At 63.3% G+C, this 25,391-nt stretch overlaps 1 protein-coding gene across 1 annotated transcript in view; it reads left to right on the forward strand.

The window, feature by feature from the left end:
- Positions 1 to 1,332: 1,332 nt before the first annotated feature.
- Positions 1,333 to 25,391, forward strand: part of NKAIN1 (sodium/potassium transporting ATPase interacting 1) — a 38,683-nt gene continuing 14,624 nt past the window's right edge. Inside the window, exon 1 of the mRNA XM_075721955.1 lies at positions 1,333 to 1,386. Within this exon, the coding sequence (XP_075578070.1) occupies positions 1,333 to 1,386 (54 nt within the window). The remainder of the gene's footprint in view (positions 1,387 to 25,391) is intronic.

Consider the following 25,391-nt stretch of genomic DNA (forward strand, 5'->3'; position numbering starts at 1 on the left):
CTTCCTTATAAAAATCAGGGCTGGGGATTAAGAAATCATGGAATTGGAAAGCAGCGAACTGTTCCCAAGTCCTCCTGCTGGGCGGCATTTCGGAAGGAGGTTTCTAAAGCACTGGAAAAGCGGCATCCCGGTTATTCCTCGGCAGATGTGGGCTCTCGGATCCCCCTGAAGGTACGCCGCGAGGAACAAAGGCGAGCCGGGTGGGTGGCGGTTAGGGGCCAGCTGTCTGCACCCACCCCCTCGCCCAGACCTGAACTTGAGCCTGCGAGCCCCTCTGGGAGCGAGACCCGAAGCCGGCCGGGTGCTCTCTCGCCTCTGTCGCTCCCGGCCCTGGGGCCGGCTGTGGAGCCGGGCTCTGCAGGGGGCTCCTGGGGGCTTCCCCCCCGGCGCTGCCCTCCCTGCAAGCCCCGCTCCTGCCCTGCCAGGGCCGCCCCGGGGAGCCCCCGGGGGAGGCGGCTGCGGGGTCCCTGCGCTGCGGCTCCAGGCACCCCCAGGGCCGCAGGGCCGGGGGAAGGGGGAGGGCAGCCGCTCCCCGGCTCTTTGCGTTTGCACATGGCCGGGGGAAGGGGGAGGGCGGCCGCTCCCCGGCTCTTTGCGTTTGCACATCGCCGGGATTTAACCCAGCCCCGCCCGGCTCCGGAAGGGGGAAAAAAAAAATATATATATATATAATAATGTGCGATTAAAAAGGCAGCTCCTGGGGGTGGCGAAAGGCGGGCGCGCCCCGCGGCCGCGCTGCCCGGCGCCCCCGGAAGCCGCCAAGGGCTCGGCGCGGCGCGGGCTGCCCCGGCCTCCCCTCCGCCCGCCCGGCCGCGCCGCCCGCCGGGCCCCGCCGGGAGCGCGTCCGGCCTTGTTCCGGCAGCCGCGGCCCGCCCTGCCCGGCGCGCCCCCGACCCCGGCCGCCGCCCCCTCCCCGCCCGCCGAGCGCGGCTGTGCGGGAGAGACAATAGAGGGGCCGGGGGGGCTCCCGCAGCGCGGCCGGGCATGGAGGGCGAGGTGTGCGCGGCCCCGCCGCCCCCGCGCCGGGGGACGGGGCTGTAGCGGGCTCGGGGGGAGCGGGGCTCGGCGGGGCGGGGAGGCGGAGAAGGGGGGCGATGCCCCTTTCTGAGCGCAGCCCGCCTCTGTGCTAACCTGGCAGGATGCGGGAGGCGGCGGGGCTGCTGTGAGGGGAGAGCCGGGGCCGGCCGCAGCCCGCAGAGCGGCACAGGCTGCCGGTGCCCCCCGATGCTCCCCGGGCGGCGGCTGCGCCGGCGGAGCGGCGGCTGCTGAGGAGCCGGAGGACGGCGACGCCAGGCCACGCTGGGGGAAACCCGAGGCTCCGGCTGGGAAACCATGGGGAGATGCAATGGGAGATGCACGCTGGTGGGATTCTGCTGCCTGCAGCTGGTAAGGCGAGGGGCCGCCCGCGCTCGTCGGCATGCCGGGTCGTGCTTTGTGCGAAACGCTGCCCGTCGCCGTCGCCCACGCCGGCTCGCCGGTGACCTTGCTGTGGGACCGGCTTGGGGATGCCTCGCTGCCACCCCAAAACCAAAAAAAAAAATAAAAGGAAAAGAGAAAATAATGAGCGAGGAGGAACGAAATGCCACCCTCGTCCCCCGCCTCAGCCCAGCGCTGGCTGGAGTTGCGGCTGGGGAGCTGGATGCGAACCGGTTCCCGGTGCCGTCAGCGCCTGGGGATGCGTCTCCAGCAGGTGTGAGCTTTGTTTCCAACTGCGCTCTCTTCCCTCCGAGTTCGCTCCCGCCGGCGATTTCCCATCCTGGCGACGGCAAGGGTGTTGCTTGGGGTGCTGGTCCCCCGAGTCGGGGCGAGAGGAAAACTTGGAGCCGCTGCCAGCACTTTGTAAACTCTCCTGCTTCCGAGCGGGACCCGCCTGCCTGCGGCCGGGCGACGCTGGGATGCTGGGGCAGAGAGAGGGGAGAGGTTTAATTTTAATGGGATTGTCGGTCTTCGTAATAATTAGGTGCCGTGCTTGCCGCCGCCCGCAAATCAATCTCCATCAGGCTGCTGACAGAGGAGCAGGTGAAGGGAGCGTGTGCGGTATTCGGGGGGGCTTCTGCTAAAACCAGCGCCGACACGGTTACGATTCGTTATCCCGGCCGGGTGGTTCATTAACGGGGAATCGGCGTTCTCCAACTTGCCCCCGCGACCATGCCGGGGGTTGTCGCGGCAAGGAGAACGGGGGCGGGGGGGTTGCCGAAACGCGTGGCGGTCAGCCCGTGGTGTCCCCGGGGACTGGGGGGGGGCCGGTGGGGTGGGTGGAGGCGGCGATGGAAACGGGCTCCGGCTCCGTGCGGGAGATGCCGATGGTGGCATCCCGCTGACGGGCGCTTTCTTCCTGGCGTTGCTCTTGTTCATTCTCCACCCTTGGGAAGGCAGTGAGTGGGGAGGGGTCCCCCCCTTCGCACAGAGGCGGGGACCGGGCTTTGCTGGTGGGGCATGGGAAGCTTCGAAGCCAGCCCTCGGCCCTGGGGGAGCGGAGCCGCGGTGGGCTCGTCCCCGGGCTGCAGTCCCGCCATGCCCGGCGGGAGCGGCCTCTCGTGTCCCCCGCTGTCCCCCCCGGTTCAGTCTGTAAAGTCTTGCTCTGCGCTTCGCTCCCCTTCCACCTTATTCAGGATAAATCTGACCGGTGTTAGCCAGGTGTGCGGGAGTTTCCTGGCTTTCGGTCACTTTTTTTTTTTTTTACCACTCAGCTCCCAAACAGGTTTGTTGGTGTTTATTCCCTGAGATATCCCAGATGCGAGAGATTTTAATCTATTTATTTATTTTAGGGGAAGAAAGAAATCGGTGTGAGCTCCTGGGCTGGGAGAGCAGCTCCTGCTCGCACCCAGAGAAACTTTGTGCTGCAGGTTGGGGTCAGGGTTTCCTCTCCACCCCTCTCCTTGCGTGTCGTGGTGCTGCTGGCATCCTGGTGCCTTGGCTCCGGAATTGTCCCCCACCGGTGGCCTTTCCACCCCAGGCTCACCCCATACCCCAGCTCATCCCCTCCCAGCCTGCAGGATGCTCTGCCAAGCTCCTTCCCGGCTGCGGAGCAGCAGCTCGCACCCCGCTGGCCGTGGGGAGATGCCCCCCCAGCACCCCATCCCACAGCAGCGGCACCCACCCGCCCCACGGGGAGAAGGTGCTGCTGGGTGCCCTGCCCGGGGTGAGGGGTCTGGGTGCCCACCCGCAGCCCTGGGCTGAGCCAGCCCCGGGGGGTGGAGGTGGCGGGTGCCATCAGGGTGTCCCTTGGGTGGCCGAGGCCAATATTCATCCCCGCGGTGGCGTGGCCGGGGCAGGCGGACCGGGCGGTGCTGAGGTTTGGGAGGGGACGTTGGGAAGCGGGGCGGATGCCTGACCCCGGCTCTGCTCCCCTCCTCCGCTTCGGCTGCTCTGTGCCACCCCCGACGTGGGGACGGCACCACGGGGCTCCGTGCCTGTCCTGGGCCCTCTGCGCTAAGGGAGGGGACAGCCGTGCCCCCAGTGCCCCCAGCCGCTGCGGCCGGGCTTGGACTGGCGTGCGCTGGGGCTGCTCGGGAAGCCGTGCCCCGCTGCTGCGGGGCCAGCTTGTGCCAACGGCAGGGCTACCCCGCCAGCGCGCTGGCTCGCCGAACTCCAAATCAGCGGCTAGCCTGTGCCTCAGTTTCCCTTAAATGAAGCCGCGTGGGTGAGGCCCGGCCCACCCTGGGGTGGTGCCCCGATATTCGCAACCTGTCCCCGGGGGATGCGCCCCTGGTCCCTTGTCCCCGCCGGACGCGGGGGATGCCCGGGGTGGCAGAGGATGCGCCGTGGCTACAGCGTGCTGGGGTGCTGCTGGCACCCGCCGCGTGCGAGGTCCAGGGACCCCCGCGCCGGGCTGGGGGAAGGCAGCACGCCCTGCCCGCTGCAGGCAGAGCCGCCCGCCTGCGCAGCCCAGACCTCGCGGCAGCGCTTGCACCTGAACCAGTTTGGGAAACCGGTTTTTGGGCCGCAGCACAGCGGGGAGCCAGCGCAGCCGCTTCGGAGCATCCCAGTATCCCACACGCTCCTGCACCGCTTGGCGAGGCGATGCTGCGAGTGCTGGGTGTCTGCGTTCCCAGGGAACAAGCAGCACCCACCAGATTCTGCCTTCATTTATGCTTTTCTCCAGAAAAAGCCAAAAAGATGCCCAGGGAGCCACTTGCCAGACACGCAACGGCCCTGCCCACCTCAGGAGGGGCTGCCCGGAGATATCTGTGCGGATGAGGTGGGATGGAATCAAAGCTCTCGGGTTTTGGCCAGTCCCCGCCGTCATCTGGGAGACTGAAGAACCAGCTGGGGCGTTTACGGTGCCTTATTCAACCTTTCTCCAGGATGTTGTTGGGAGGATTTATCTTTATGCAAAGATGAATGCTGGGGTGGTTGGATGGAAAACGAACCTGGATGCCACTCGGCACTGCCAGCGCAGGCACAGCGGTGTGAGAGCCGCAAGCCGTGACTCTTGTTAACTCTGAAGCCTAGTGGTGTCGGTTGCAGATGGGGACAGCCGCGCTGCTGCGGGTGGGTGTGCCCAGCCTCGGAGGCGGTGATGTGGGACGTCGGGATGCGGACTGCTGGAAGCTGAGGCCTGGCTGGATCGGCCGGCTGCTGTCCTGCGCCCCTCGGCCGTCCCGCTCCGTACGCTGGGGCCGTGCTCGGGCGCTGGCGCAGGGCAGGCTCGCTCGAGCGGGCTCCCCCATCACAAAGTGGTGACCCCATTGCCTCCCCCTGCGGCGTGGGGCTCGCCGAGGGGTGGGCTGCAGCTGCAGCCCCGGAGCCGGGTGGGGACAGGAGATGCTCAGAGCTCCCACCTCCGCCCGGCGGAGCTCGACGTCGCTCCGAACCGGGGTTTCATTTCCTTCTTTGTTTCTCTCCTTCTCCTTTAATTGGCTGGAAAAGCAAAGCTCCATCGGCACCTCCCGCCCGGCTGAGCCTGCCGGAACCTGCCGGGCTGTGCCGTGCCGTGCCGTGCCGTGCTGGCACTGGCATCCTTCCTCCCGGGGTCGGGGTGCAGGGAGAGGGGCCGTGGGTCCGTCCCATCCTGCCTGCCCGAGCCGTGGGGTTCGCGTGGGGCACCGAGAGCCTCCGGGATGCGAGTCGCCATTCGCCAGCCCGGAGAAGGAGCTAACGGGCTCGGCTTAACGAAGGAGGGGCGAAGGGAGAGGACGGGCCCATCCCCTGCCTCCCCCAGCCACCCGCCAGCCCTGGGTGACACCCCCTTCCCCGGCGGGACCCCGCCGCTGCCTCGGGACCCTCGTGGCCCTGCCGTCCCCATCGCCCCTCCTGCCCTCATTTGCCTGGTTTTGGCCACCGACCCGCCGGCTCTGGCACCGGCGAGAGCCAGCCGCCTCCGACATCTGCCGGCATCTTTTGTCCTCGCGTGGTTCCCATCGTGCCGGGTCCCGGCGCGGGGATGACACGAGGGCAGCGGGGCCGGAGCTGCCCCCGGCCGCCTTCCCACCGCCGGGGAAGGGGGAAGGGAGCCCGGGCTGAACTCTGGATGGGGGTTTTCAATTACACAATTAAATGCACAATTAGGTATAATTACCAGCGCTCAGAAGGCGCGACTGTTCATAATAGGCATGTAATCTACTGCAGTCACTGTTTATACTGCTCGGCTCCGCTCCCTAATGATTATGGAAAGCTTTCACATTTGCATGGTTGCCATGGAAATGGGGGGCTGACGGAGGCAGCGGGGATGGTGAGCCCCGCGTTTCCCCGCACCCCATCCCCACGGGATGGGACACGATGGGTGCGGTGATGCCTCCGTGCCTGGGGATGCTGCGGGGCGGTGGGCACTGGCAAGGAGGGATGGGGATGCTCCGGTGACGGGCAGCGCCGAGGATCCGGGGGCAGCCCCAGGGTGGGAACTGCGCGTGTTAGAGGCGTGGAAAACCCCAGGCCACCTTGTCACCTCCCCGGGTGACCGCCCTGGGAGCCACAGGAGGGACCGCGGGTGCGGGCGGCCGTGGAGAAGCATCCCAGCCTGGCGAGACCTCCGGTGGACGTGCATCCTCCGGTGCATCCGCATTATTCACAGGCAGAGCTGTGCTTGACAGGCCACTATAAAGGTTTATTGGCGCACGTTTGGGAAGGCAGAGCGTTACAGCTCGCAATTAAAACCGCGATTAAAGTGCAGTACGTCTAAATTTGCAGGACCAGCTAATGTGCACCCAAGAGTATTAACGAGACCGGTTGAAGAACTCTCTAAATCATTCATGCCAGTTTGTAACGGAGCTGGGAGCGACGGGGACTGGGAAATAAATGTCTCAGAGGGCTGGGTTGTAGAGAAAATAAAGAGGATGAGCCAGAAAACAGCCTGGCCCGACACCGAGGCCGGGAGAGCACGGGAAGGACAGGCTGATGCACGGTGCGATGAGCAAAGCCTAAAAGCCAGTGGCCTAATTGATGACTGGGAAAATGAGTCTCATCCAGCCAAACTTGATCTTGTTTCTTATTGAGCTCACAGGTTTGGCTGCTGAAAAGGACTGAGCTGCCATAATAGTGTTTAGATGCCAATAAGCAATTTGATTTAATCCCAGGTGGCTTTCTGTTAGGAAAAAAATTAGTACTATAAAAAATCAATGATGCTCGTTTCAGTAATAGAAAGAAAGAAGAGAAGGAATAAAATCACCACCAGAGAAAACACGCGGACGGATGGGACGGTGGCGAGCATCGCCTGGCGCGGGGTGAGTCAGGGACGGTACCGCATCCCATACCGGAACCGCATCCCATACCGGTACCGCATCCCACACCGGTACCGCATCCCTGCCAGCCCGTGGGGCAGCTGTGTCTCCCATCCCCAAATACATCGCCGAGACATTGGGAGGGGGTCGGGGAGAGAGATCTGAGGTTGGAAGATGCGGCAAAGCAGCCTCTTCAGAAGCTCGGTCTCTGTGGCTGCTCTGAGGGAAGACAGGGAGGAAGAAGAGATTCCTGGTATCCGTGGACCTTAATGCAGGAGAAATAAGGCAAAGGGAGCGTTTTCTTCGGAGAAAAGTGACTTTAGCCACAAAGGGGATTAACTGCAGCAAGAAATTACCTCCAGGTGTGACGGCTTTTCCCCACTGCCTTTGGCCAACGCTTGCCCTGGGCTCGATGCCAGCGGCTGGCTCCGTGCATCCGTGGGGGATGCAGGTGACCACGGGGACGTCCCCGCGCCGGTGCCAGGTGGCTGCGTTTGGGAGGTGCTGAGCACCCTGGGTTGTGTACCGGCAGCGAACCGGTTGGTTTTGCTGCGGGAACTCGCCGCTCGGGGATCGACGAACATCGCAGCTGGGCTCCTGGTGGCTTTATTTGTTTGCAGACTCGGAGCCCCGGGGGATGCTCTCCTCCAGCCCGTGGGCACCGGTGGCTCCCACCACTTCTTCCCCTGCAATGGAGCTGTCAGCTCCTGTCCCCCCGGTTTCTCTGGAGAGAAAGCACAGGGAGGACCCGGAGGGGCTGAGTAATTGAGCAGGGAGAAGGATTCGGGGCTCAAATGGTTCAAAACTCATGGCGGAGAGATTCAATTCCTGATGGGAAACCCACATCCCTTTCTGGCGCTGAGCCCGCGGCGCTGCCAGCCCTGCGCTGATCCTGCTTCACCCACCGGTGTCGATGCAGCGGTGGGTTATGGCTGTGGGCGGGACGCTGGGTGCAGGCACCGGGGCACCGGCATCCTCCCAGCCTTGCGCCGATGCTCGGGGGCTGGAAAAGGGCTCCGTGACCCGGCAGCCGTCGCACGTCGCCCCGGGGAGCGGCGTTCTGCCGACATCGCCTTCCTCCGCGGGGCTGGGGACCCCTTGGGATGCTGCAGCCATTGACATGTGCCGAGGCTCGGGGGATATCCTTATGGAAAGGGGAGAAAATGGCCCATGGCAGGGATGAAAGACCCACCAAACCCTAACATTCCCGTCAACGCCGGCCGCGCATCCTAACGGCTCCTCCCGCGCCGGCCGGCGAGATGCGGGTTATTACGTATTGATCGCTGCAGCGCCTGGCCAAGCCGAGCCGCAGGTGGGTGGGCGGCTTCAGACCCCTCTCATCCCGGCAGTCCAGGCTGTATCCCCATCCTCATCCTCCCGGAACGCCCAGGGATGTCCTCGTCCCCATCAGAGCGTGGAGCTGGGGGTGGTTTTTGGCTGGAAGTGATGGGGCGTTGGGTGCTGGGTGGGGAGAAAAGATCCTGCCTGAAGCGTGGGGGGATGCTCGGAGGGGCAGAGGGGCTCAGGGCGGGCCCCTTGGTGTCTTTTTTTTTCTTCCCCCCATTTGAAAGCAGCTATTTATTTCAATTTTCAAAATATGTACGTAACGGCCTGGAAAACTGGGAAGGCAAAGCTGGCAGAGAGCAGCCCTGGTCGTATTTAAACAGGACATTAAACCCCGAGTGTTTTATTAATAAGATTAATAACAGCTCCCATGTGCTTGGCTGGGAAATTTCACCCGTCTTTGCTTTTTGCTCTGCAGCAGAAGGAGATTTGGGGGAGAAAAAACCAATTGCCCAAGCGCTGCTTTGCCCGCACCCATACGGGAGCGACGGGGCAGGATGCGGCCCCTGCCCCAGCCATGGGCGTCGTGCAGCGGCACGTTTCACCGTATCATCAAACAGTGATTTTTCCAGCCAGTTGCCCCTGTGCCAGGGCGGGAGGTGCCGCGGGGAGCTGTGTTGGGGTGATTTTTCCCCCGTCCCCATCAGGGATCGGCTGCTGGGAGCCCACATTGTGCCGGGGAGCTTGGGCATCCCAGTGATGCTGGGGGATTAGCAAGCAGGAGCTTGGAGGGAGGGGCGCAGGAGGGTGCAGGGTGGGTTTCAAGGGGTGCGTTTGGGCTGCTCTGATGCCCAGAAGCGCGCACAAGTATTTGGGGGGCTGGAGGGGGACCCCGCTGGCGGGGGGATCCTGCGCAGGGATGCTGGGGGCAGGCGCTGCCTCTGCCCTGTCCCCGCGTGGCCTCCATCGCTTCGTGCCTCGAGGCAGCACGGGAATCAAGAAAATCCTCCCGACGCTGTTTTGTGAGCCCTGGAGGGGTCGGCGGGGCGGGCTGGGGAGGGGGGTGTCCCGCCAGCCCCTCGGGGACCTGCGGAGGTCCCCCGGGAGCCCCCCGGGGCTGGCTCAGTCCTGCGTGGGCTGGGGCCGCCCGCTGCCGCCCCTCCGGCGCTGTGGCTGCGTAAGGGGGTGCAGGATCAGGCCCGGACCCCTCCCCAGACAAACATCTCACCCCCGCGGTCCCCAGACAGGGATCGAGCTGTGGGGGTGCAGAGCTTTCCAGGGGCTATTCCCCCAAAAAATCCTCGCCACCACGCTCAGCCCCCCTTCCTCATCAGCGATCGGCTGCCGCGAGCCTGCAGGGAGGCGGGGGGCTTAGCACGGGTCTTGAGGGGCTCGGCACAGATTTGGGGGGGGCTCGGTACATCCCAGCAATGCCGGCGGGGCCTTTAGGAAGCAGGAGCTTTAAGGGAGCGATGCAGGAGGGTGCGGGATGGCTTTGGAGGGGTCAATGCCAGAGCTGCTTGGGTGCCCAAAAGCATGTGAGAAAGCGCAAGTATTTGGGGGGCTGTGGCGAATCCAGCTGCATCCCTGCAGCCCCCCCCGTATTTGGGGGCCAGCAGGACCCCCGAGCCGGGCTGGGGGCTGTTTGCAGCCCATGGCGGGGACAGTTTGGGAATCACCCGAACAGGGGACTTCCCACGAAGCCCTTCATCGCGCGCGCGTCGGTCACCGCGCACGAGCGGCGCCGCATCCTGGCAGCGGGGACCCATCCCCTCGGGGGTCGCTGGGGAGGCAGCGCCGAGCGGCCCTCGGGGGCTGCCGCGACAGCAATGGCGCTGCAGAGCCGCCGGCGCTGGCCGAGCTCTTGGGCTCCTGGCCTGGCCATGTCCCGGCACCCTCATCATCCTCACTGCCGGCCCTGGCCGTGTCCCGGCACCCTCATCATCCTCACTGCCGGCCCTGGCCGTGTCCCGGCACCCTCGTCATCCTCCCTGCCGGCCCTGGCCATGTCCCGGCACCCTCGTCATCCTCACTGCCGGCCCTGGCCGTGTCCCGGCACCCTCATCATCCTCACAGCCGGCCCTGGCCGTGTCCCGGCACCCTCATCATCCTCACTGCCGGCCCCGGCCATGTCCCGGCACCCTCATCATCCTCACAGCCGGCCCTGGCCGTGTCCCGGCACCCTCGTCATCCTCACTGCCGGCCCTGGCCATGTCCCGGCACCCTCATCATCCTCCCTGCCGGCCCTGGCCGTGTCCCGGCACCCTCGTCATCCTCCCTGCCGGCCCTGGCCGTGTCCCGGCACCCTCGTCATCCTCCCTGCCGGCCCTGGCCGTGTCCCGGCACCCTCATCATCCTCCTTGCCGGCCCTGGCCGTGTCCCGGCACCCTCCTCATCCTCCCTGCGGGGCTGGGTGTCGTCTAAGCAGGGGACACGGCCACCATGCCTGGCCCGGTGTCGCAGCCACGCAGGGGACACAACCGAAGGCAGGGCAGGGAGCAAGCTCAGGGCTGGCCTGCTGCTCGGTTCGCAGGCTAATTGCCTTGATTACAGCTAATTAGTGCTCTGGGCTGCTCTGGTCTCTTCCCCTCACTGGGTCGACGGTGCAGGCCATTCCCGCCGTACACGTGCAGGGCAGAGCCCATGTCCTGGGGACACCGGGAGCCTGGCAGCGGGGAGGAGCCGGTGCAGGGTGGGTTTGCTTCCCCTGGTCTCTCGCTGGGGACGGCAAACGTGCAGACCTTTGGTGGAAGGGATTTGGGAAGTCAAAGGGCTGGGGGTGCCTGGGCGTGTTCGGGGCTGGAGGGTTGCAGGGAGCCATGGGCACATCGTGTGGTGCTGGAGTGGTCTGCCTCTGCCTGGCACTGCGTCCCCCGGGCACACGCGTGCCATCCCGCAGGGACACCCGGGGCAAAGCCCCGGCTGGGAGATGTCCCAGGGGAGAGGAGGATGCCCAGGGTGAGAGCGGAGGGCGCTCGGGGTGGGGGCAGAGGGTGCTCGGAGTGGGAGCGGAGGGTGCTCGGAGTGGGAGCGGAGGATGCTCGGGGTGGCAGCGGAGGATGCTCAGAGTGGGAGCGGAGGGTGCCCGGGGTGGGAGCGGAGGATGCTCGGGGTGGCAGCGGAGGATGCTCAGAGTGGAGCGGAGGATGCTCAGAGTGGAGCGGAGGGTGCTCGGGGTGGGAGCGGAGGGTGCTTGGAGTGGGAGCAGAGGATGCTCGGGGTGGGAGCGGAGGGTGTTCGGAGTGGGAGTGGAGGGTGCTCAGGGTGGGAGCGTAGGGTGCTTGGAGTGGGAGCGGAGGGTGCCCGGGGTGGGAGCGGAGGATGCTCGGGGTGGGAGCGGAGGGTGCTCGGGGTGGGAGCGGAGGATGCTCAGAGTGGAGCGGAGGGTGCTCGGGGTGGGAGCGGAGGGTGCTTGGAGTGGGAGCAGAGGATGCTCGGGGTGGGAGCGGAGGGTGTTCGGAGTGGGAGCGGAGGGTGCCCGGGGTGGGAGCGGAGGGTGCTCAGAGTGGGAGCGGAGGGTGCTCGGAGTGGGAGCGGAGGATGCTCGGGGTGGGAGCGGAGGGTGCTCGGGTGGGAGCGGAGGACGCTGGGGGTGGGAGCGGAGGATGCCCGGGGTGGGAGCGGAGGGTGCTCGGAGTGGGAGAGGAGGGTGCTCGGAGTGGGAGAGGAGGGTGCTCGGGGTGGGAGCGGAGGGTGCTCGGGTGGGAGCGGAGGGTGCCCGGGGTGGGAGCGGAGGATGCTCGGGGTGGGAGTGGAGGGTGCTCAGAGTGGGAGCGGAGGATGCTCGGGGTGGGAGTGGAGGGTGCTCAGAGTGGGAGCGGAGGATGCTCGGGGTGGGAGTGGAGGGTGCTCAGAGTGGGAGCGGAGGGTGCTCGGGGTGGGAGCGGAGGACGCTGGGCATGGGAGCGGAGGACGCTGGGGGTGGGAGCGGAGGGTGCTCGGAGTGGGAGCGGAGGGTGCTCGGGGTGGGAGCAGAGGATGCTCGGGGTGGGAGCGGAGGGTGCTCGGGGTGGCAGCGGAGGGTGCTCGGGGTGGGAGCGGAGGATGCTCGGGTGGGAGCGGAGGGTGCTCGGGGTGGGAGCGGAGGGTGCTCGGAGTGGGAGCGGAGGATGCTCGGGGTGGGAGCGGAGGGTGCTCGGGGTGGGAGCGGAGGGTGCTCGGGTGGGAGCGGAGGGTGCTCGGGGTGGCAGCGGAGGATGCTCGGGGTGGGAGCGGAGGGTGCTCGGGGTGGGAGCGGAGGGTGCTTGGAGTGGGAGCGGAGGATGCTCGGAGTGGGAGCGGAGGGTGTTCGGGGTGGGAGCGGAGGGTGCTCGGGGTGGGAGCAGAGGGTGCTCGGGTGGGAGCGGAGGGTGCTCGGAGTGGGAGCGGAGGATGCTCGGAGTGGGAGCGGAGGGTGCTCGGGTGGGAGCGGAGGGTGCTCGGAGTGGGAGCGGTGGATGCTCGGGGTGAGCACGGAGGGTGCTTGGGGTGGGAGCAGAGGATGCTCGGCGTGGGAGCGGAGGATGCTCGGGGTGGGAGCGGAGGATGCTCGGGGTGAGCACGGAGGATGCTCGGGCAGCACGGGGGACGCTGAGGCTAACAGGAGCCCACAGGAAAACCTATCCGTGCTCTGCTGCTGTGCGGTAACGGCTCAGATTAATGGTGGTCCTCAGCTATTGCCTGTAAATGTCAAGCTGAGAGTCCTTGTCCCCGTCCTCGGGGATCCCTCGGGGCTCTCTCCACACACGCGTCCTCCCGCTCCTCCTCCATGCCGCCGAGGGGCCAGGAGCGCTGGGGCAGCCGGGCAGCGCGGCGGTGCCGGCCGTGGCCGGGGGGTTCAGCCGGGGTCCCCGCTGCCTTGGGCCCTGTCCCGCAGCCCCGGGGAGGGGACCTGGCACCCACCCTGCGGGTGCAGCAGCCAGGCTCGGGGCGGGCAGCTTTGCACAAACCCTTTGCAGGCTCCACTTCGTATTTTCTCTTTTTTTTCACCCTGTTTTGGCTCAGGAACCAGCCCTGTCCCCCTTACCCACCCCAGGGACATGGTGTCCCCATCTGCACCTCTGGGACCCCCCCTCCCCACTCCTGTCCCCTGCTGTCCCCTCCTCTGCCTCCACTTCCAGCCCGTCCCCGGCCGGTTGCCAATTCCCCTCGGCAGCTGCCGGGACTCTCAGGCGAAACTGTCCCTTCCTGGCCCCTTTTTGTAGCATCTGGCGCAGTTTTCCCTCGGCTTGGCTCGGGGGGCATGCAGCGGGAGCCCTGTGACGGGCACCGGGGTGGCACCGGGCTGGCGCCGAGTCCCCGCGGCGGCGTGGGGACCGCTGGCGTGGCGGCTGGGGGGGTGGTCAGAGGGCAGCGAGGTTTGGGGGGGCCTGGGGGTGCCTGTTTGCTCCCCAGGCCTGGAGATGGCACCGGGGGCTTGCTGGAGAGTGGCACGTGTGTATCGGTGGGGGCATCCCCTGGCAGCCCCATGGCAATGGGCACTGCCGCCGGGCTTTGGTGGGGACGTCGTGGGGACGATGCTGCGGGGCTGGGACTGGGAATTCGCATTCGTCTCTGACTCAGTGGCTCCAAACAAGGATTTCATTTGGCAGCAGCAGGCGGGTATTGTTACAACCTGCCCGATAAACACCGATTGATTATTAAAGGCTTTATTTCTATATTTTTAATTTTTTTTTCCTCCCTGTAGCTCAACAGTTGGGTGGGTGATGGTGGGCAGGGGCTGGTGCGGGCTGGGGCAGGTCCCCGCGGACCCTTCCAGCGTGGCAGGGGGGACATCCCTGTGCCATGCCCGGGGCCACCGACCCTCCTCGGGCTGCACCTCAGCAGATTTTAAGGCAGCCCCCCCAGGGCTGCTGCCCCTTCAGCCCAGCCCGGCTTTGGCCCCGGGCTGCAGGGCTGGGCTCAGGAGCGGGGGTGGGCAGGGTGCTGGGGACCCCCGCTCCGGGAAGCGCAGGCGAGTGATGCTGCGGTAAATTTGGGGCATCTGCCTGGGGCTCTGGTGGGTGTCAAGGGCCATACTTAGGGACACCCTCACCCATTTTGGGCCGGTTTACGCCCCATCGGGTGCAGGTCCTCCCCATCATCCCATGAGCACTCCCACCCCACTGTCCGGGAGATGGGTGCTGCCCCCAGCTTTGGCACCCACAGGGTGCTGCTGCCCAAACCATCCCCTCTTTTGGGTGCCCCCGCAGGAGGGATGAGGATTTCCATCTCAAAATTTGAGGGGAAGACCCAGCGCAGCAGCACCCATGGCCTGGACACAGGACTGATGCTCCCAGCACCTCCTGGGGTCCCCCCGTGGGTCCCCCCGTGGGAAACGGGGCTCCGGGGCTCTCCCCGTGTCCCCCTGCTCCATCTTCTCCGCCGCCGGGGGGGATCTGACCCCACTAACGACCCCGACCCCCGCTAACGACCCTGACCCCGCTAACAACGCTGCCTCCCACCTCGCAGCAGCCCCAGGCCCGAATTCTTTTTAATCAGGCTCCCCCCAAGAAGGAGCTGCGTGGCGGCCGGGCCGGGGGGGTCCCACGGGAGGCGGCACTTTGCCAGACAAAGCAAACCCAGCCCTGCCAAAGGGGCTTGAATTATACATGGGGCGCAGGCTCGCTGCCTGCCCGGCAATTAGCGGCGCCCTCGTTAGCGGGGGTCGATGGCGGGGTTGGTGTCCCCCACCCAGCAGAGGAGGGGATGGAGCAGGGGGATGCGGGGAGAGCCCCGGAGCCCCATTTCCCATGGGGGGACCCACGGGCAGACCCCAGGAGGTGCTGGGAGCATCAGTCCCGTGTCCAGGCCATGGGGGGTCCCATGAGGGGACCCCAGGAGTCCCCCCCAGGCCTGTGTCCAGGCCATGGGTGCTGCTGGCTTGGGTTTTCCCCAGGTATTTTGATGTGCAAATCCTCATCCTTCTTGCGGGTGCACCCAAAAAGGGGGATGGCTTGGGGTAGCACCCATCACCCAGCTGGCAAAAGCATCCCATGTGGTTATGGGGGAAAAAACAGGTTTTTGGGGAAAAGCCCGGTTTCCCCAATGTGGGGCTGGCCCCAATGCAGAGGGATGGACAAGCGTCCCTGTTGGATGCAGGGGCCGGCTGGCTGTGCCGGCCCCGCTGCAGGGCTTGGGGCGGCATCGTGCCCGGCTCAGCCGTGGCGTTGTCACCCGTCACGACATCCCAGCGTCGTGCCTTGTCATTGAAGGATGCGGCCGAGTGGAGCGGGAAGACCCCAGGGCAGGTGCTGGGGTGGATCCGGCCCTGGGAGCTCCCCATCCAGCACTGTGCAACAAAGGGGTTCGTAAAAAGCAACCCCAAAAAACCCCTCCCGCACGCAGTGCGTATGAAAAGAGGACGAACCAATTAATAAAAGCAATTTTAATGGGTGTTTAAGAAGTCTCTAATGAGCTCCCATCCGCGGCAGCTGCTAGTCGCTGCGTTTAATAATGCGCCGGTGGTCACGGCACGCTCTGCTACAGCGCCTTATTAAATCCTCTCCGTGATGAATGGGAAAGGTACCGGCGGGTTTAACAGCACGGGCTCTTCAGCTAAAGGAATTGTTCAAAATATTCAGGTTTCTGGTTTTATTAGGGTGGCGCATCCCTTGGGATGCCTCTCCAGCTCCGGTACTCCTGGGGTGCGGGTGGATGGGGTGATGGCAGCGGTCAGATGCTCTGGTCCTGCGGGATCGCAGCCTGCGCTGGGGCACGGTCCTGTTGCCGGAGCGGTGGGGCTCCGCTCCCATCCTTGGTCGCAGCGACAGCGATGGCGATGGGGGGAATTTAAGGAAAATGCCGGATGGGATCGTTATTAAATCCTTCAGGAGATAATGAGCAGCGTTGTTGATGTCCTGCGCAGACCTTCGCTCCTTAAAGCACCCGAAAAGCATGGCGGGTGCTTGGGGAAACAGCCAAGGCCCTTCCGTGCCGCTCACTGCTTCCCACTGCCTGGGTGCTTTTATATTCAGCCCCTGGGAAGATTGTTCCTTGCCTCTCCAGCACCCATGGGTGCCTCAAGCGTCTTCCTGCCGGGTGCTGGGGTGAGGGACACATCCAGCCAGGAGGAGACTCCCAAACTCCTCCGGGAGCTTGGGGCCATTATTCAACGTAGAAATAAGAATAAATCCCCAGCTCTCCAAGAAACTGGCCCATGAGGGTTGCGCTCACCCAGGGACGAGCGCGGGCACGACAGCCCTGCTGCAGCGGGCAGCGAAGCCCCCCCCGGGGGGGGCCTGGCGGCTGCCCATGTGTTGGGGAATCACCCTGGGGAGAGGGAAACCCACGGGCTTTATCGTATAAATCCCTTTTGTGCTGGCAGCTACCTCCTCACGGGCTGCTGGGCAGCTGAATCTCTTAAACCCGCATCTCAGGGTGGTTTTATTCTGTATTTTAAGGCGAAAAAATTGGGTAAGTGCTGGAAGAAACACCCACGCTTGCAGGGCTCGGTGGGTGCACCCAGTCACCCCTGGGTACCACCTCCGGATGCCCCCTTCATCCCTCCAGGATGCAGGAGCATCCCCTCCTCCTCTGAAACAGCTCTATCCTCCCATAAAGATAAATATTTTGGGAGCCGCGCACGGTTTCGCCTCCCCGCCGGCTGCCGCCGGCTGCTCCTTTCGCAGCGGCATCGCTCCAAGGGATTATTTTTGCTCCCCGGCTCATTAACGGGGTTGTTACCAGGCAGATTTCCTCACCCGATTTTCTCCTTCCCAGCCTGTGGGTTGTGGGAGGAGGGACTGCCGGTTTCCATAGCAATGCGCTTGGCTTTAATCAGTATTTCTTTCCTGGGAGAATTGATTAGGAAAGGTGTCACTAAATAAGTCAGTAAATTGGATTTTTTTTTATATATATATATTTTTTTTTTTTTTCTTCCCTCTATCGGATTATATTAACGGCGTCTTTGAGGCGCCGTTTGAGATCCGGGGGAAATTACCTCTTGCTTCTCGCAGATGTCAGGCTAAAGAACTTAAGTGGGAGAATTAGCATCGAAATTGGCTGTGGTTTAATCCTTGTCCAAATGGGCTCGGCCACCGTGGGCTGGTGGGGATGTCTCAGCCAGGATGCATCCCATCCCACCCGGCGCAGCGTCTGGTGGGGTTTTGCAAATTTTTGAAGAGCGGGTAGTCCTGCTTCTCTGCTTTCCAATTGCCCAAAGCTGCTTTTCCTGGGATCCCCGCTCCTGGTCAGAGCCAAGCAGCTGGCTTCTGCTCACTCCACATCCCGGTCCAGCCCCAGTGCTTGTCTGTGTCTCACCCCCAGAATTTGTTATTTAGGGAGTCAGGCTCCCCGTATCTCTCCATCTTGTTTGCTGTCCCTGTGCACCCCCCAAATTTAAGCCCAAGATTCCCCAGATTTAAGCCCCAAAACCCCCAGATCTAAGCCCAAGATGCCCCAAATTTAAGCCCAAGATCCCCCAGATTTAAGCCCCAAATCCCTGAGATCTAAACCCAAGATCCCCCCAAATTTAAGCTCCAAACCCCCCAGATTTAAGCCCAAGGTCTCCCAAATTTAAGCCCAAGATCCCCCAGATCTAAGCTGAAGATCCCTCAAATTTAAGCCCAAGATCCCCAGACTCAAGCTGAAGATCCCTCAAATTTAAGCCCAAGATCCCCCAAATTTAAGCCCCAAACCCCCCAGATTTAAGCCCAAGGTCTCCCAAATTTAAGCCCAAGATCCCCCCAATCTAAGCCCAAGATCCCCCAGATCTAAGCTGAAGATCCCTCAAATTTAAGCCCAGGATACCCTAGATCTAAGCCCAAGATCTCCCAAATTTAAGCCCAAGATCCCCCAGATCTAAGCCCAAGATCCCTCAAATTTAAGCCCAAGATCCCCCCGATCTAAGCCCAAGATCCCTCAAATTTAAGCCCAAGATCTCCCAAATTTAAGCCCAAGATCCGCCCGTTCTAAGCCCAAGGTCTCCCAAATTTAAGCCCAAGATCCCCCCAGTCTAAGCCCAAGATCCCCCAGATCTAAGCCCAAGATCTCCCAAATCTAAGCCCAAGATCCCCCCAATCTAAGCCCAAAATCCCCCCGATCTAAGCCCAAGATCTCCCAAATTTAATCCCAAGATCCACCTGATCTAAGCCCGAGATCCCCCAGGGCTCAGCCCCGGCCTGCCCCCGCGGGCAGCACCAGCCCTCGGCCGTTGCTGGTGGCCCCGTTACCGAGCACCGGGCCCCTCCTCGCCCGCCGGCCGCGGGCCAAGGGGTGGGGGCAGCCGGGGGTCTCCTCTTGGTCACCGTGTCCCACGGGCAAACCGGCACCAGCGCAGAGCCGGCCGGCCTGTGTGCTGGAGATGCTCTGCCGGGGTCGGGGATGTGGCTCCTCGGCATCTCCGGACTCGCAACGAGAAATCCCCCTGCTCCGAGCAATTCCCCATTTGCTCCGGTTTTGCTTTTTAGGGTTTTTTGCTCTATTTTAATTAATTCTCAGCCTCTCAGTGCCCATGCCGCTAATGTGCTTTCTGCTGCGAGTCTCCGGTGTGATGACAAGCCGTGGCTCGTTGTGGCTAATTGAGGCGCTTGATTAATCCCGATTTTCTTCATCCGAAAGACTGGTTGTCGAAGCCAGCTTTCACGGGAGACGGTTGCCGATGGTTCGGAGACAGCAAGTGCCTCCGAGGCTGAGCCGGGGATCAGGGATCTGTGTCGGACCAGGGTGGGGGGGTTATTTGCTGCGGGATGGGATGGGATGGGATGGGATGGGATGGGATGGGATGGGATGGGATGGGATGGGATGGACAGGATGGGATGGGATGGACAGGATGGGATGGGATGGGATGGGATGGACAGGATGGATGGGATGGGATGGGATAGGATGGGACAGGATGAGATGATGGGATGGGATGGGATGGGATGGGATGGGATGGGATGGGATGGGATGGGATGGGACGGGATGGGATGGGATGGGATGGGATGGGACGGGATAGGACGGGATGGGATGGGATGGGATGGGATGGGATGGGATGGGATGGGACGGGACGGGACGGGACGGGATGAGATAGGATGGAATGGGACAGGACGGGATGGGACGGGACAGGATGGGATGTGACGGGACAGGATGGGATGGGACGGGATGGGATAGGATGAGATGGGATGGGACGGGATGGGATGGGATGGGATGGGATGGGATAGGATGAGATGGGATGGGATGGATGGACGGGATGGGATGGGACGGGATGGGATGGGATGGGACGGGATGGGATGGGATGGGATGGGATGGGATGGGATGGGATGGGATAGGATGGACAGGATGGGATGGGATGGGATGGGATGGGATGGGACGGGACGGGACGGGACGGGACAGTATGGGATGGGATGGGATGGACGGGATGGGATGGGACGGGACGGGACGGGATGGGATGGGATTGGATGGGATGGGACAGGATGGATGGATGGATGGGATGGGACAAGACAGGATGGGATGGGATGGGATGGATGGATGGATGGATGGGATGGATGGGATGGGGTGGGATGGCATGGATAGTGAGTTGGATGGGATGGGGTGGGATGGCATGGATAGTGAGTTGGATGGGATGGGATGGGATGGATGCAATGCATGGGATGCATAGGATGGATAGGATGGTGTGGGAGGACATTGATGGATAGGATGGATGGGATGCACAGGAGGGATGGAATGGAGTGGGATGGGATGGAATGGGGTGGAATTGGATGGGATGGATGGATGGATGGGACAGCAGGCTCCCCCGTTCACGCTCCGTCCCAGACACACCGCTGGGTTACTCGGGCACGGCACGGGGCTGTAGGGCCCCTTCACTGCCCCCTCTGCTTCCAGATGATTTGCTCCGACCCGCAGCCTCACTGCTCTGTGGCTGCCCGAGGCAGCATGGCCGGGCTCTGCCCCCGCTCCCATCGCTCCCCTGCGCCCGTTCCTCCTACAGCCCCGTGCCAACAGCCATTGCCCACGTCTCATCTTCTCTTGATTTCCCCTTGCGGCTTAATTTAGGCTAAAAGTTGTTATTCAGCAAGATTCCATGCAAATCCCATCTCTCCGTGCCAACCCAGCGGTCCCAGCCCAGCTCCCGTGGGTTTGGAGCCGCTCTCAGCCCGGTGTCCTCAGGGCACAGCCTTTCTCCAGGGCTTGAGCTTCTGGTCTTCTCCCCCTCCCCTCCGTGCCTCAGTTTCCCCATTAGACCTGCTCTATGGAGCTGGTCACCCTGGCCAAGAGAGCAGATGCTCCGGGTGCGACGCTGAGCAGGGCCGGGCAGGACTTAGCCCATTTTCCAGGTGAACCGAAGCACGGCAAAGCAGTGCACAGCACCCGGGCGGTGCCGGATCAGCCCTTCCCCGGCCATCGCCGGCGACCCCAGTGCTTCAGCGCTGCCGGCATGGCAGCACCCCGGCCCACGGGAGCGAACGCCTGGGTCCCGCTGGGTTGCAGCCCCGTGCCTCAGTTTCCCCTCCACGGCAAGTGCCTCCTCGGGCACCGCTGCTGTCCCCGGTGCACGCTGCCCGCCCAGGGACACTGCTGGCACCTCCGCCCCGTCCCACGAGTGCCGCCACCCCACGTCCTCCCCAAGGGGACCCCAGCGTCCTGCGTTGGTTCAAGGTCGGTTACAAGGTCAGGCTGGGTGGATGCAGAGCGGCACAAGCTCGGGGTTAATGGGATCGCCCCGACTCCCTTCTGCGGAGACACTGAAATGGGTGTGGAGCAATTCCCGAGGGGATGGAGCAGTTCCCTGCGGGAATAAAGCGGGAATAAAGCGGGAGGGCATCGCACCAGAGCCAACCTCTGATGGGCGAGACAGGGAATTGAGCTGCCTCGGCTTTCCCTCAGCGTGGAAGCGTTTCCTTGCTGGGAGGTGAAAGAAAGAAAGAAAGTCTCGTCTCGGCGTTTATAGGACAGCGCAAATAATAGATGTAATCTTGTATTAAAGTTAAACAGATGCAATATTGTATTAAAGTTAAATAGATGTAATATTGTGCTAGAGTTACACCAGCCTGCTTGTGGGGAAATTGGAAATTTGTGATGTTTGCTGGAAAAAAAAAAAAAAAATCCTCCAGGGGTAATGAGCCGCTGCGGGTCCTCGCTGGGGACGTCGGAGCCGGCAAGAGCCAAATCCACCCCAGCCCCGCGGTCTGGGGAGCGGCGGGCCCAGCGGTGGCTCGGGGCTTTGTTAGAGCCGGTGTAAATCAGGAGGAGCCCGGGGTGGTGACGGAGCTTCCCTCTCCGTGGGGGACACCGCTGCCCTGGGCTCGGCGTTCCCGGCAGCTCGGAGCATTGCGAAGGTTTGGGGGTGCCTCCCTGTGCCGTGCCTCAGTTTCCCTTCCCTATGATGGAGCCAAAACAGGAGGGGGCTGGGTTTAATCTGCCTCGTGCAAAGGGCACTTTGCAGCCCTGGGGCTACATTTAAGGGATGATTTTTTATTTTTTTTTTATTATTATTGTTGTTGCTGTTATTACTATTATTATTATCATCATCATCATCATTATTACCATTATTAGAGCCGTTAGCCACCCTGAGGCTGCCCTTCCCAGCCCTCCTTGGATCACCCCAGGGACAGATGGAGCCAGGAGCATGGATCTGGGGTGCAGGGTGTGCAGGGGACCTGGCCATATGGGTGCTGGGGTCTCCCGGGGGTCCTGGGGATGGGTGCAAAGGGTGACCTCGCACCCAGGGGTGCAGCCCGCCCCGGGGCCGTATCCAGCCCATGGAGCAGGTTGCCGGCGGCAAGCTCCTGGGGTGCAGTGTCTAGACAAGCGCATCCAGCCGGGGCTGCTGCCGCATTCCCATGGCAACGCTGCCGGATGCAGCGAAATGAAATAACTGGGAATGGGGGGAAGAAAATAGGCGAGAGGAAGGAAAGCCCATTGGATGGGCGGTGGGTGCTGGGTGGGTGGCGAGGAGCCGTGGTGGGGGACCCCGTGCACCCCAAGTCTCTGCCTGTGCACCCAGCGCCCGCAGCCGCATCCTGGAGATCTGGGATGCTTGAGCCACGTGCCGGGAGCTCCTAAATCCAGCGATGCCGGCCTTGGGGGGCAGAAAGGGGCTGTGCAGAGGCCGGGAGCCCCCCAAAACCTGCTGGCATCAATGCGGGGTTGTAGCAGCTGGGGAAGGACCCAATTTGTGCCTCTTTCACCCCACTTTTTGCTCCTGCCGTGTTTTGCAATGGGGCTGCTCTGTCCCAGAGCATCTTCTCGGCCAGGGGCCGCATCCTGCTCATCACCACCCGATACCGGGGAGCGATCAAGGCTCCGGCGCCTTTAATTTCTTTTCCTCTGCAATTTCACGAAGGCTTTCGCAAGTTGGAAGTAGGTCAAGAACTTGTTTCCAAGTCATTAAATGAAGTCCCTGGGTTCACAGCGGTGTTTGCACCTTCTTAATAGTCAATTCGCTCGCTTGCCGTTCATTTAAATCGCAGCCAATTTCCTTAAGTGGAGATGGGCGGCTCGCGGGGACCGCACGGTGAAAACGCCTCCAACAGCTCCTCGGGCTCCCCAGGAGCGGGGCGAAGGCGCTGGCAGAGCGAAAATCAGCAAAATGCCTTAAACTGCCTCCAAAAGGGAGGTGGCCAGGGGTGGGTGAGCCTGCGAGGGGGTGCTTGGGTGCCGGGGGAGCTCAGGGTGGGGGTGCGGGGCCCTGCAGCACCCTTTGGTTGTGAAGGGGGCCGGGAGCTGGGCTTTGCTTCCCCTCCTGGGGACGGGGGCAGGATCTGGCCGGACCCCAGCAGCCCCGTGTGCTTCGTTAGCCCCGGCGATGCTCCATCTGCTGCAGGAAGCGTCCCTTATGGGGACCGACAGCGTCGGGCATCCCGCTAGCTGGCCGCATCCTGCCCTGCAGCTCTGCCCCGGGGGTGTTTTCTCCCTAAACCCCAATATTTTTTGGCCAAAACTCCTAGAAATGGGGCATTTCTGCCCCAAACAGTCAGGACGAGTTCAGCAACGGGGGGGGGGGGGGGCAATGCTCTCGCAGCATCTTCGCACGCAGCACAGAGGGGAATTCGAGGTGGAATAAAACGCCAAATCTCTTCAAAATGCAGCGAAATGAAAAGTTAAATCCCTGGTGAGCCCCAGGCATATGGTGTGCGGGAGGAAATCACCCGGCTGAAAGATAATAACCCATCGGGGGGTACCGAAGCCCCGCTCGGCTCCTGCCACGCCGCAGCGCGGAGGGGAGGGCAGGGGGTTTATCTCAGCCCGGCACGCAGATGCTGCTGCTGAGATCAAGGGCAGCAGGCAGCCGGGAGGAGCGTCCTGCCTGCGCTGCCCGCTCCGGCCTGGCCGGCACCAGAGAAAAATGCAGCTGGACTGCCAGGGCTTTTCAGTCTTTCGGGAGAATATTTTCAGGGGGGGAGCATCCTTTTTTTCTGGGATGGAGCCTCTTCCCATCTAATTTTTTCCTCTTTCTGGGAAAAAATCAGAGGGGGGATACCCCGTTCCCCTGCCTGCATGGCTTGGCAAAGACCCTCGGAAGGGCAACGGGCAGGTTCACTCCTGCCTGCAGATGTCAGAGCCACGTCCCTGGGGAGCCGGCAGCAGAAAAGCTGCAGTTTCGGTGACAGGGGAAAAAAAATCCCCTATAAGTCCCCTAGAAATCCCTTAAAAATCCCCTTTTCCCCAACGTCTACCCCCGGTGGGGAGTTTGTGGCTCCTGGTGCATCAAACCCCCCAAAATCTGGAGCAAGACCCCATGTGCGGGGGATGCCGGCTGCGCCGCTTTGGTGGTTGAGAATCCCCTGTTGTGGGGGTCGCGTTTGGGGGTTCACCCCTCTGCCCCCTCCCTCCCCACAGCCAGGTCCCCTGGGGGCTCGGGGGTCCTTATCCTGGCTGGCAGCGGGTGCTGTGCCCGGGTGCTTCCTGCTCTGCTGAAAATTAGGCTGCTGGGGACTGGCGCGGGATGCGGGGTACTGCCATGTGTGCATGACAGGTACGCGACACGCGTGTGATGCCCCCGTGCCCTGTCCTGGTGTGAGAGGGGCTGGTGGGACGCTGGCAGGGCAGGGCTGGGGGTGGTGGGGAGTCCCTGAGCACCCCAATTCAGCCGGCCCCCGCGCTGAGGGTGAGGAGGGGTGCAGCGTGCAGGCAGGTCATGGGTGCAGGCAGACCATGTGTGCAGGCAGGCTGTGTGCAGGCAGATCATGTGTGCAGGCAGGCTGTGTGCAGGCAGATCATGTGTGCAGGCAGGCTGTGCGTGCAGGCACACCACGTGCATGAGCAGACTGTTTGTGCAGACAGACCGTGTGTGCAGGCAGGCTGTGTGTGCAGGCAGGCTGTGTGTGCAGGCAGGCTGTGTGTGCAGGCAGACCGCGTGTGCAGGCAGGCTGTGTGTGCAGGCAGACCACGTGTGCAGGCAGGCTGTGTGCAGGCAGACCATGTCTGTGGGCAGATTATGTGTGCAGGCAGACCGTGTGTGCAGGCAGGCTGTGTGCAGGCAGACTGTTTGTGCAGACAGACCGTGTGTGCAGGCAGGCTGTGTGTGCAGGCAGACCGTGTGTGCAGGCAGACCGCGTGTGCAGGCAGGCTGTGTGCAGGCAGACCATGTCTGTGGGCAGATTATGTGTGCAGGCAGACCGTGTGTGCAGGCAGGCTGTGTGTGCAGGCAGGCTGTGTGTGCAGGCAGACCATGTCTGTGGGCAGATTATGTGTGCAGGCAGACCGTGTGTGCAGGCAGACCGTGTGTGCAGGCAGGCTGTGCATGCAGGCAAGCCGTGAGTGCAAGCAGGCTTTACATGCAGGAAGACTGTGCAGGCAGGCCGTGAATGCAGGCCATGAGTGCAGGCAGGCAGGCTGTGCAGGCAGGCCATGAGTGCAGGCAGGCCGTGAGTGCAGGCAGGCCGTGAGTGCAGGCAGGCTGTGCAGGCCGTGAGTGCAGGCAGGCCGTGAGTGCAGGCAGGCCATGAGTGCAGGCAGGCCGTGAGTGCAGGCAGGCCGTGAGTGCAGGCCATGAGTGCAGGCAGGCCGTGAGTGCAGGCAGGCCATGAGTGCAGGCAGGCCATGAGTGCAGGCTGTGAGTGCAGGCAGGCCGTGAGTGCAGGCCGTGAGTGCAGGCAGGCCGTGAGTGCAGGCAGGCCATGAGTGCAGGCAGGCAGTGCAGGCAGGCCGTGAGTGCAGGCCATGAGTGCAGGCAGGCCGTGAGTGCAGGCAGGCCATGAGTGCAGGCAGGCCATGAGTGCAGGCTGTGAGTGCAGGCAGGCCGTGAGTGCAGGCCGTGAGTGCAGGCAGGCCATGAGTGCAGGCAGGCCATGAGTGCAGGCTGTGAGTGCAGGCAGGCCGTGAGTGCAGGCCGTGAGTGCAGGCAGGCCGTGAGTGCAGGCAGGCCGTGAGTGCAGGCCATGAGTGCAGGCAGGCCATGAGTGCAGGCAGGCCGTGAGTGCAGGCAGGCCGTGAGTGCAGGCCATGAGTGCAGGCAGGCCATGAGTGCAGGCAGGCCGTGAGTGCAGGCAGGCAGTGCAGGCAGGCCGTGAGTGCAGGCAGGCCATGCAGGCAGGCCATGAGTGCAGGCAGGCCATGAGTGCAGGCAGG

This window comes from Pelecanus crispus, chromosome 16 (genome assembly GCF_030463565.1).
Source record: "Pelecanus crispus isolate bPelCri1 chromosome 16, bPelCri1.pri, whole genome shotgun sequence".
NCBI lineage: Eukaryota > Metazoa > Chordata > Aves > Pelecaniformes > Pelecanidae > Pelecanus > Pelecanus crispus.